This window comes from Urocampus carinirostris, chromosome 17, assembly GCF_059441175.1.
Source record: "Urocampus carinirostris isolate Australia breed hairy pipefish chromosome 17, RoL_Ucar_1.0, whole genome shotgun sequence".
Classification (NCBI taxonomy): Eukaryota; Metazoa; Chordata; class Actinopteri; order Syngnathiformes; family Syngnathidae; genus Urocampus; species Urocampus carinirostris.
The window spans coordinates 20,068,720-20,082,066 of NC_142365.1; the positions used below are offsets into that span (position 1 = coordinate 20,068,720).

Below are 13,347 nucleotides of genomic sequence, written 5' to 3' on the forward strand. Positions count from 1 at the left end.
CAGGGTGTCCCCTCACCACTGCCCGAAGATGGCTGGGGTGGGCTCCAGCACTCCTGGGACCCTAGTGAGGATAAGCGGTGCAGATAATGGATGGATGGATAGCTGCAAAGGTGTGGCACCTTGGGAGGGGCATGAACAGAAAGCAAGGATTAACTCAAAAAAGAGAGGTCCAATCAAAAAAGATCGTTGTACAAAGTAACAAAACTCAGGCTGTCAAGTCACATTTATTTATATATCCCTTAATCACAAAAATGTCTCAAAGGACTGCACAGGATTACACTGACACCATCGCCTGATCTTAAACCAACATGTGGGCAAGGAACAACGACGCCTCGAGGCTGTAAACTAGTCCAGAAAGTCTATGACGGCCACGACGCAGCTTCCCATCTCTGCCAGGTGGTAAATGCAGGCGTTGACATGCTTCAGGTCAGACTCTGGTCCGCTGACTCATCTCAAATCGTCCTTCTCCTTCGTATCACCACCAGGCAGGCAGTCGGAAAAAGACAGGACAATACAGAATATGAGGTGGGCATCAATCATAAGCTTTGGAATAGAAGTGTGTATTAAGTCTTGATTTAAAAACTTCCATTGAGGTTGCAGATCTTATCTCCGGAGGCAGGGCATTCCATAGCACCGGGGCCCGGATGGAGAACGCTCTCGAGCCTGCAGACTTCTTGGCTCTCGGAGTCACAAGTAGACTGGCATTTTCCAAGTGCAGAATTTGTGCAGGAACATAGGGGGAACTCAAATCAGAGAGATATTACGGAGGTGGTAGAAAGCTATTTTAGTAATAGTTTTCACCTGTGACAGAAACGACAGATTAGGATCAAATATAACACGGATTTTTGACCAAGTCACTATGGGTGATATTACTGTCTAGGTTCAGGGCAGTGTTTGAAAACAACTCACGACAATGAGCTGGACCAATAATCAACATTTCAGTTTTTTCTGGGTTAAGGCGCAAAAAATTAAGTGACATCTTTGAATCTCAGTAAGGCAAGCCTCCAGATTTCTACAACTTAACTGTCCAGTTGTCGCCAGTGGCACATACTGTTGAGTGTCATCTGCATAGCAATGGAAACTAATATTATACCTGCGGATAATGTCACCAAGCGGAAGCATATAAATACTAAAAAGAAGGGGGCCAAGTACAGAGCCCTGTGGAACACCACAGGGGACATTAGAGTGTTTGGAGGTCAGATTGCCATACTTAACACATTACATCCTGTCTGACAGGTAGGACAAAAACCAAGAGAGTACAGTTCCTGAGATACCAATGCATTTCAGACGAACAAGTAATATGTTGTGGTCGACAGTATCAAAAGCAGCACTGAGATCCAGCAGCAGTAACATTGATTAGGCACCGGAATCTATTGCTAAAAGGAGATCATTGGTTACTTTAGCCAGGGCTGTCTCAGTAGAGTGATTTGCCCTAAATGCTGACTGGGCAGTTTCAAAGAGGTTATTTTCTGACATGAAGTCATCTAGCTGCTGGGGAACAACCTTTTCAAGTAATTTTGCAAAAAATGGCAGATTTGACACTGGCCTATAATTACCTAGGCTTTCTGGGTCAAGGTTAGGTCGCTTAAGCGTGGGTTTAATAACGGCAGACTTGAAGGCTAGCGATATATTAATAATATTTAAAACTGATGGTCCTAAGATCCCAAACAGATCCTTCACCAGTGAAGCTGGAAACGGATGAAGCAGGCAAGTAGTCATACATAACTGTCAATGTTTGATATGTTTAGTGTAGCAAATTAAAGAAGAGCTTTTCTTGAGGAAACCCCATTTTACCTAACCTCAATAAAGCCCTAACTCTGACGGCCCCCAGGTAAATTGAGTTTGATCTAAATGCTAACGAAAATAATTGGCTCATTGGAAAAATATAGATGTATTTATTTTTAGGCATATAGTCATAATGTCCACTTTGACTGTGGCTATCAAATGCCCTCTGACTGCAACACTTGGGGCGGAAGAAAATAGGTTGTGGTCTATAAAAATGAAGTTCTATGTAAGTAGAGCACTCAAATGTGCGGGGGAAGCAAAAATGCTTTTTCTGGAGCATTTTACACCATCAATTGGTCTTTGCAAGTTGGCGTAATGCAGGTAATGGAGCTCCTCTTCTCCTTTCATCTTCCAGGTTTGTGCATGTGTGTGTCAAAGCAATGTCAAGCCCGATACGGGAAAAAGGCACAATAGACCAAATACAACCTCAGTTCGAGTCCCAATACACCAAAACATGCGCGCAGATGTCAGGTGTTCTCTACAACCTTCCGTTGATGCATGTGCATGGAATGAAATTATATTGTACTGTCAATTCCGAACTACAGAGCGCACCTGATTAAAAGTCGCATGGGCAAATTTAGTAAAAAAACTGTTAAATTAATGTGTCACTGAATAAGGAGTCGTGATTGTGCGAGTATTCCAGGTATGTCACGACTAGAAAGGAATCAGGACCCAAATGCGTAGCGTTAACCACAAGTTTAGCGATAGAAAGAGGAAGCTGATCAGAGAGATAAGAGGGTGCAAGTCCATGCAAACACTTGTATGTCAATAAGAGAACCTTAAAGTCACATCTTAAGTGGACTGGGAGCCAATGCAAGTTGGCCAATACAGGAGTAATATGCTCAAACTTTTTTGGTCGATAGCCGGGACAGGAGAGCAAAAACATGGTCGGGATTAAAAACGGGTCGAAGCCAGAGACAAACGGGGGGATCAGGAACGGACGGATGGAAAAACGGGTGCAAAAAGCGGGACAAACGGGAGTCAGACTCAAAATACTTGCCTTGTAGGAACAGAGGTTCGCTGATGGACTGACAACAGGAGAGTGAAAGGAATGGGCTTAAAAAAGGACAGGGAACCAATCAGATAGCCCGCAGCAGTTGGCGCCAATCGAGCGGGCACAGGTGATCCAAATCAGTCATCATGACAAGTTATATTAGTTTAAATATACAATCATTACTTCATTACTTTGATAATCACATTACCGGTAATCATTATGTGTTAATTAAAGCTCCTTATGATAATGCATACATTTGAAGTATTTATTTGTTGTATTTATTTGATAATCCAATGCATCCATTCATTCAGTGGTTTTACTTTCCCAACAATGTTTTTAAGTGGTGTTCTGATAAGACTGTTATAATCTTATCATGCCACCTGCAACATCCACTTAGATCTACTCTTAACAAGGGTCTGTTGTGAAGATTTGACTTCCTTACTGCGTCTGGAAAATTCCCATTTCAGTTAAGTTTCATTTTCGTTATTCCATGCCCCCTTCTTATAATTACAGTGGTCAGCCATGTTCTCAATGCTTGTTTAGGGAGGACTGTGTCTTGTTCACAAGCCCAGAATTTTCTGTTTATTATTTGTTTATTTTTAATCAAAGTCTTCACCAGTACTGCTTTCTTCAGCTCTTGCTCATACGTCCAATGATGTCACCGAATCAGGATGATGAATGATGCTTCCGGCAGGACATAAGTTGTCCACGCCAGAGGTCTCCAACGTGGTGCCCCCTAAGGACAGCTGAGGTGCCCGCATACTTATGCTGAAAATAGCTCACTGGTGCTGGGTCTTTGTGATTTTCTAGTAAAATTATTTTTTTTAGTGGTTTACTGTGTTTATTTAACCCTCCATCCAATAATTAGCCCGATAAGAACAACTAACAACATAGTAATTACATTATTAGTTGTTTTTTTAGAAATGCGTATAAACTGGGTGTTTTTCGCAGTATTAGCAACAAACACATTTTTAAAAAATCAGAGGGGAGATGTCTAGTAAAAGAAAAGTAACACATTGTGACGTGATTAAGACACTCCTTTGCGGACTGTGTCCTTTAATGTCTATCTTAATCGACTAGTCACGCTATTAAAGGTGGATGCACCAACCCTTCAGTCTTTCTTCCTGCCGAACGAGACACCTGAGTGCTGGCTGCCAGCCATGAGCCACCTCCCCTCAGGGTGCAGGGCCCACGGGGTGAGATCTCTAGATCACCTGTAGGTCCCCAAATGCTTCCTGTCGCTTGACCCACAAACCTGGCCTCATTCTCCAAGGTAATCTGGGCACACAATTCTGGCTGGTTTCAGGTAGCCATTAAGCTTAGTACGCATTTGTTAGGAAAAATTCTCAAATTAGTCACAACAATAAAGAAACCTGTGATTTTCTAAGGAATCACAACGTTGCCATCTTTACTTGACACCCTTTTTCCCCAAATGGTTTTTCCTTTGTTAATAAAAAATGCGAGTTTCTCTTGTCAACAATGTTCTTTTTTCATTTGATCCAATTTTCCTTGTCATGTAAGTTAAACATAGTTTGTTAAGAACAAACCACTTGTTTTATTTATTTTTGTGTCCCTACTATTTTTCCTCTGGACTGAGAAAACATTATCCATATCAATGAACTGAAAATCCGATAATTTAAAGCAAAAAAAAAAATGTTTGGAGTACAGACGACGGACGATCGTTCGTACGTTACGCTTGTTCGTAAGTTGCTTCAGTGCTATATTCTGTATGGAATGTATGAGTAAGGTTCCTATAAGTAGGTTCAAGGTTTGTATAAGTAACCTGTATTGTATTATACTGAAAAATAAATGTTTAATAAAATAATATGCTCTATAAAGATGAATAAAGCTAAGTTTACCTTACTTTTGGAATATGCGCTTCAAGAGGTCATCCTCCGTGGTAAAAAGTGGCCGAAAAAAAGCGATCCAAACATTTTCTCAACCGCATCAAGCTTTCTTATTCCATTTCATTTCAAAAGAAACGGCTTGTCTATTCTTCACACTTTACACCAAGCATAGTGAATGGATGCACGAGATATTAAACAATAAAATTGTCAAAGTTCTTAGCGCGCTGGAGATACAGTATCGAATGTTTACACACGAACTAGGAAGAGGAAGTGGATTTCTTCTTCGGGGTGAATGCTGGGTGACCATTCACAGCACCACATGCCGGTAGCGGCGGAAAGAAGTACTACAGTAATGTCCTACTCTGAAAAAGGTGCACACAATACTCACAAAGTGTTCGTATCTCCCGTTTTTCGCAAGTCGAATGGTCGTAAGTAGGGAAGCGTCTGTATGGCTTCTTTCATTATAAATGCTAGACACAGTATGAGGCTATTTCGGATTGTTGAGGGTGGACACTGTGAGCAACACCTGCTGGACGAATCTAAACCACCGAATTACATTCTGAACCAAATAAATATAGTTTAAAGCAATTTTCTCTATACACTACAGTCCTACCAGTCATATATCAAGCTGCAATCACTGTATAAAGAATACAAACAACCTCCATCTTTCTTTTCTTACTGCAAACAAAGCATATTTTGTGAATCCGTATGTTTTGAAATGATGATTATCAAATATTGCCCAATTTGAGCCAGTGACTGTGCGCATGTTTGGACTCCAATGGATGTGGAAAATAGGTTGGATGAGGGCATGATTGCAGGATATTGGATTGCGGCCACAGTAATGAGTATCAAAGCAGCATTGAATGGAGTACTGAATGCAGCAGTGAATGCACTAGTGTGCGTACGCACTCGTGCAAACACGGGCAGCTGTGTTACGAGCGAGACAACAATCGGAGTGCTCGTAAGCTCCTCTTCAGGAGCTAATAACCGAATGGACTACACACAAACTGCCCTCCCTTGCAGCTCAATACTGCAACAGTAATTAGTAGATTAGTATGCTGAATCCCAGGAAAGAGATGTCCCTCTGGAGCACCCACAAATGATAAGATTTTATTTTCACACTTGCAAAAAAAAAAAAAAACTTTAAATCAGGGGTCAGAAAACTACGGCCCACTGGCGACATGTGCCGGCAGGCTTTTTTAATCCAGCCAAACGATAATGGCAAGCTACAATTGTAAAATGTGTAATGCATAAAGTAATTCTAATAAAATAATGAGGGGTTTTTTTTTGTCTGATTTGTCCCCTATTTTCCCTTTGTGTGTCTACTTTTAATGGTAAATGGTCTGAATTTATATAGCACTTTTCAAGTCTTTAAAGAACTCCCAAAGCGCTTTACAATGTGCTTCACACTTACCCATTCACACACTAACTCACACACCGATAGCAGCGTCAGCCATGCAAGGCTCCTACTTTCTTATCAGGGGCACTCGGGGTACAGTGTCTTGCCCAAGGACACTTTGACATTTAACATTTAACCCACAACCTCTCGGGCGAGCGCTCCCCGATGTACCACTGTTATACTATAATACATAGATACTACAACAGAAATACTACAAAAATCAACACCATTAAGACAAAGGACTATCATGAAATACTACATGAAAAACACACATCCTACTACCGAAACACTACGATGTCCTACAATGGAAAAACTAAAAAAATACTACCAAAATACTACCAAAAAACATCTACAGTAATTCTACAAAAATTCAACAGAAATTCGACAAAGGACTATGATGGAAATACTACAAGAATACTATTGCATACATAGAAAACAAATAAATACGACACAAATCCTACTACAGAAATACAACAAACATCCTATGAGAGAATTAATACAAAACAATCCTACTATGAAAACACTCCAAAAAATACTACAGAATTACTACAAAAATACATCTAGAGTAATTCAACAAAATATCTACAGACATACGACAATGGACTATCATAGAAATACTACAAAAAATACTACAACACAAATGAAACACAGATCCTATTACAGAAATACTACAAAAAATCCTATTTTGAAAACACTTCAAAAAATACTACAGAAATACTACAAATATACATCTACGGTAACTCTAAAAAAAAAAAAAACTACAGACATCCAACAAAGGACTATCCTGGAAGTACTACAAAAATACGACAGAAATACTACAGAAATACATCTAGAGTAATTTTACAAGATATCTGCGAAAGAAAGAAAGAAAGAAAGAAAGAAAGAAAGAAAGAAAGAAAGAAAGAAAGAAAGAAAGAAAGAAAGAAAGAAAGAAAGAAAGAAAGAAAGAAAGAAAGACTACAAATATACATCTACGGTAACTCTAAAAAAAAAAAAAACTACAGACATCCAACAAAGGACTATCCTGGAAGTACTACAAAAATACGACAGAAATACTACAGAAATACATCTAGAGTAATTTTACAAGATATCTGCGAAAGAAAGAAAGAAAGAAAGAAAGAAAGAAAGAAAGAAAGAAAGAAAGAAAGAAACGATGAAGCTAGGGATGGAAGAAGGGATGGAAGAAGGGATGGAAGTAGGGATTGAAGTAGGGATTGAAGAAGGGAAGAAAGAAAGAAAAAAACAAAAGAGAGGGATGGAAGTAGGGAAGAGAGAAAGAAGGAAAAAGGAGGGGGAAAGAGGGGACAAGGAGGGAAACGGATGTTAAGAATGAAAGAAGTGGGAAAGAAATAAGGAGGGATGGAAGGAGAGAAGGAAAGAAAGAGGGGGAAAGCAGGAGGGGAAAGAAAGGTGAGATATAACATGATCTTACATGAAATTAAAAGACAAAGTTTTATGGAAATGAAGACTTATACAACTACTTTAATGAACACATTGCCTTCTAAAAAATGTGCAAAATATTAAAGTAATAAATGATGTTAGTTGTGTTCCTTGCCAAACTGGTAAAGAGGCAAATGATGCACTCATGTGCTTTGCGGCTCCAATTTTGAGGTAATGAAATTGCACGTAAGCCGCTTAAGCACCAATCCGAAAGACCATCTCATCCGTTTTTTTTTTTACAATTTCCTCTCAAAAGCTATGTTACTCAACTGGTAGGTCGGGACCCAAAAGTGGATCGTTCTTAGTGGGTCGCGGGCCTTTTCTCCCACAAAATATTGCTAAGAAGAAGAAACAAGAGGGTCAATGAAACTCGTTCATAATAGATAGGATGGATAATGCCCTGCTCCATCTTTTTACTGTTCCAATTATTTTTGAGAGGGACTACGTTTCATTTTATTGTGATTTTGTCCGTTTTATTACCTTTTTCTGCCTTCAATGATAAGACCCTAGACAGTTGTCATTAGGCGAAGGAAAAGTGGAAGACAGCGAAACGCAAAAATGATGTACGAGTGTCTGCCATTGAAGCTCTACTGTAAGGTACAGTAGATTGAAAATAATATATTTTAGGTCTTTTATTTATTATGGATGTTTTTACATATTTTGGGTACAAATTTATCGTAGTATGTAGTATTCTAAAGGGTTGTTTAAAAGCAATTTAGGTTTGTATGTATATACAGTACATTTTATTTTGCTGGTCATTTTGTTTTGTTTATAAAAAAGTGATTATATTTTATTATATCTGCGTTAGACTGCACAATCCTTTCGTTGGATAACTTTGAGAGGAGAATTTTTTTCTTGATTTGGGTTGCAACTTGCCATTAGTGTGGAATAGAGGGTCCTCATGTCAGACTAGTTGATTATCAGTGAAAAAACTCAGTATTCCTGTGACGCACACAGGAAAAGTCAAATATTTTCTTATTCGTAATTGGCTCCGTTGAAATCAGATTGGGGTTTTTTTTCACAGAGGGATGGGGCGCCACCAGGCTGTACTTGCCTAAGACACACTACAGGAAATGTGCCCCCCTCCCACCATAGTGGTTATGGGATCCAACCAAACAACAATATAAAAGATAATACACCTCTGTATCAGGTGGCAGCCCGCTAATTAGCGTGCCTACGTGGCGGCCAGACGGGATCGATACCAAATACAGGATGCACAAGCAAGATACTGGACAGGACGGGACAGACGGGGTCGATACCGGATACAGGATGCACGAGCAAAATACCGGACAGGACGGGACAGATGGGATCGATACCGGATACAGGGTGCACAGGCAAGATACGGGACGGACGGGATCAATACTGGATACAAGATGCATAAGCAAGATACCGGACAGGACGTGATCGATACCGGATACTGGATACACGAGCAGGATACCAAACAGGACAGGACAGACAGGATTGATATCAGATACTGGATACACGAGCAAGATACCGGATAGGACGGGACTGACGGGATCGATACCAGATACAGGATGCACGAGCAAGATACCGGACCGGACGGGACAGACAGGATCGATGTTGGATACTGGATACACGAGCAAGATACTGGACAGGACAGGCCAGATGGGATCGGTACCGGATACTGGACACATGAGCAGGATGCCGGACGGAGTCAAAATGCATGTCTTGCAAGTGTATAGGTTCGTTGACCTTGCATTCTCTTTTTGATTTTATTCTCATTTATAGTTATGTTGGAGTTTTTTTTTAAATTAAATTCAATAACCTTAACATATTAAAGTTCGTGCGAAGGTTCCAGTCATCAGAAAAATAGTGGAAAAAATAATCATTTGAGCTACTAATTCACTAATTCCTTGTAATTAAATTGTTCTGCGTTCATCCAATGGGATTGAGGAGAAATCCTGGTTGAGAGTTTGCACTCTAACACGGCTCTAATTGCCTAATATAGCATCGCAGGCTACATTAGCGCACTTTAGCATTAACCGTCGTGATTAGAAATGCGATGAGAGCGCCTTATCAACAAATTACAGCAAACAGCATTTTACAAATGGACATTGCACAATGAAGCCCGCTCTCTTTCATTTTAATACGCACCACTTAAATCCATTTCTGACGGGATTGTGGAAAGACACAAATTAAAATTTAAGGTTGGAGGCTACGGAACATTTTTGTAAGCTGCAAAAAATGTAAAACCTGCAAGCCGCGAATTGTTCAAAACAGGGAAGAGCATTTGAATACTAAATCTAAATACATATCTAATTAAATACTAACTCCTTTGAGTTCGGGGGCCACGTAATAGACAATTAATTGAGAAGCACTGGTGTAGCATGAGCGATGAAAGTAGGAAAAGGGCTGTTTCAAGTACCCGAACCACAAAACGATAAAAAAGAGTTTATTTGAGCTTGCACGCTCCATACAAGCAGCTTGACAGAGGCTGCAATGACAATTTAAGCCAGAAGATGGCGTCAGCGAGCAAAAAGTGTCCTAATTCAGGATGGCACCTTTACAAAGGGGCAACTACTTTACTGTGTATGAAAATATATATATAAATATATATATTTATATTAATATTTATATAATATATGTAACTACTTACTACTTTACTGTATATGAATATATATATATATATATATATATATATATATATATATATATATATATATATATATATATATATATATATATATATATCATCATCTCATTAGCCGTATCGCTTATCCTCATTAGGGTCGCGGGGGGGCTGGAGCCCATCCCAGCCATCTTCGGCAGTGGGCAGGGGACACCCTGAACTGGTTGCCAGCCAATCGCAGGGCACACGGGGACAGACAACTCATTCGCTCATTCACACCTAGGGACAATTTGGACCGGCCAATTCACCTGAAATGCATGTTTTTGGAATGTGGGAGGAAACCGGAGTGCCCGGAGGAAACCCACGCAAGCACGGGGAGAACATACAAACTCCGCACAGAAAGTCTGGAGCTGGATTTGAACCCACGACAGGTTCCCATGACATGAACTGTGCCGCACAAGCGCTAACCACTGCGCCGCCGTGCTGGGAGGTCGCTGGTTCGCGCCTCGGCCGAGTCATACCTAAGACTTATAACATTGGTAAAATGGCGGCGCCCTCTGTTGGCTGCGGCTGCATCGGCTCGCTACAACGGGTCAGGTGTATCGACATTTCGTTCTGTGTACATTGTTACAAAGAATGACAATACCAAGGAAATTATTATTATATATATATATATATATATATATATATATATATATATATATATATATATATATAGGGGCAGGACGGCGGTGCGGCACAGTTCTGAGGTCATGGGTTCAAATACAGCTACCAACCTTCCTGTGCGGAGTTTGCATGTTCTCCCTGTGCCTGCGTGGGTTTCCTCCGGGCACTCTGGTTTCCTCCCACATTCCAAAAACATGTATGTCAGGTTAATTGGCCGGTCCAAATTGTCTCTAGGTGTGAATGAGCGAGCGAATTGTCTGTCCCTGTGTGCCCTGCGAATGGCTGGCAAGCAGTTCAGGGTGTCCCCTGCCCACTGCGAAGATGGCTGGGATGGGCTCCAGCACCCCCGCGACCTAACTGAGGATAAGCGGTGCAGATAATGGATGAATGGATATATACACATGTATACATAAATATATATATATATATATATATATATATCTCATCTCATCTCATCTCATTAGCCGTACCGCTTATCCTCATTAGGGTCGCGGGGGGGCTGGAGCCCATCCCAGCCATCTCCGGGCAGTGGGCAGGGGACACCCTGAACTGGTTGCCAGCCAATCGCAGGGTACACAGGGACAGACAACTCATTCGCACCTAGGGACAACTTGGACCGGCCAATTCACCTGAAATGCATGTTTTTGGAACGTGGGAGGAAACCGGAGTGCCCGGAGGAAACCCACGCAAGCACAGGAAGTCTGGAGCTGGATTTGAACCCACGACAGGTTCCCATGACATGAACTGTGCCGCACAAGCGCTAACCACTGCGCTGCCGTGCTGCCCTATATATATATATATATATATATATATATATATATATATATATATATATATATATATATATATATATATATATATATATATATATATATATATATATATATATATATATATATATATATATATATATACAGAGAGAGAGAGAGAGAGAGAGGGGAGAGAGAGAGAGAGAGATGTCTGCATGTATCTATCATGTGTCTTCAATATTTATTCATGCATTGCCGAGGTATCTGACCCAACTTTATGATATTTTTTGTATCTATCTATATACAATTAATCAATCAATATTTACCCCATATGCTGGTTTAAGATCAGGTAATTGTGTAATTTTGTAACTGTAATCCTGTGCAGTCCTTTGAGACATTTTTGTGATTAAGGGCTATATAAATAAATTTGACTTGACTTGACTTGACATATTCCGCCAAATTTTTAACCAAATGTGGATTGCTAATCAAACTTTTTCCGCTCATGATCTGTATCATAAAATCTACATATAGGAAAATATAGAATAAATCATGGAAATGAAACACTTTGGCCGGTCATGTATTTGTATACATCTCTTTTTTTGCTAATGGACTAATGTATTGAACAGTTACGCAAAAACACAAGACAGCGTTGCTTAGCAGCCAAATAAACTCTGTTTTAACTACATACCCGTCAACTTGGTTTTCCCCGTATTTTATTTTTATTTTTTATCATTTTGAATTGTGTACGCCGTATTATATTTTTTGTACGAAGAAAAAAAATAATTAGGAATAAACTGCTACGTATTAAAATCAACACCAAATTTACGGCAAGTGGGGAAAGAATTAAGGAATATGCGAAAATAATTGTGTTCTTTTATTTCGTAGATAAAATAAACATTTTTACACTAATAATCTTTTTTTATTCTACATGGTCTGTCTTTCTGTGAGTAGACAGGTGCCGCGTTGTGTTTGTAAGAGTTATTATCGCTTAATAAGGGGAATTGCAATCATTAATAATGTATATGTGAGTGTAGTCTTTCTGCTGTATTATTTTTGTAGTATTTCTATGATATTTTGTTTCGTCGTTGTAGTGTTTCTAAAGAAGTATTTTGTAGTATTCTTGCAGAAGTATTTTTGCATATTTCCGTTGTAGGATTTTTGTAGACTTCTCTATTATATTTATAGTATTGCTGTATTTTTTTTTTGTATGTTTCCTGTAGTATTTCTGTAGTATTCTTGTAGTAGGGGGTTTTGAAATGGGATTTTTGTTTTCTTATTTTTCTGGTATTACTGTAGTAATATTTTTGTGATATTTCCATAGTGTGGTTTTTGTAGTGTTTCTGTAGTATTTTTGCAGTAGTATCTTTGTAGATTCTAGTATTTTAGGAGTATTTATGTCGTAAAAAAACGAATAAAAGACGCTGAAAGAACTGGTTGTGTTGCTTATTTTGTAAATTAAATTAAAAATGTTCACAAAAATTGATTTTCATTATATCTGTTTTGCTGTGTGAGTAAATAGGTGTTGTGTTGCATTTTTACGTGTATTACTGCTTTATAATGGAAATGGCCATCATTAAAAATGTAGACATTAGTGTATTTGTGCACTATTTCAGCTGTAGTTTTTTGTATGTAACGTTTTTGTAGTATTTCCGTCAAATTCTTATAGTATTTCTGGAGGAGTATTTTGGGGTAGGATTTTTGTGGTATTCTTGTAGTTTATCTGCAGTATTGTTGTTTGTAGGAGTCATGCAGTATTTCGGCAGTATGGGAGGATTTTTGTAGTATTTGAAATTGTTTGTTTTTTGTCGAGCATTTGCTTTGCTTTATTCATACATTTTACTTATCAAGATAATTGTCATTAGCCCTGTATTTTGAGT

The 13,347-nt window shown here is 39.2% G+C and overlaps 1 protein-coding gene across 1 annotated transcript in view; it reads right to left on the minus strand.

Annotated features, from left to right (window-relative positions):
• Window positions 1-729: 729 nt before the first annotated feature.
• The window catches only part of jhy (junctional cadherin complex regulator), a 56,301-nt gene continuing 43,683 nt past the window's right edge, over window positions 730-13,347 (minus strand). Inside the window, exon 11 of the mRNA XM_088321572.1 lies at window positions 730-801. Coding sequence (XP_088177698.1) covers window positions 745-801 — 57 coding nt within the window. The 3' untranslated portion in view covers window positions 730-744. The remainder of the gene's footprint in view (window positions 802-13,347) is intronic.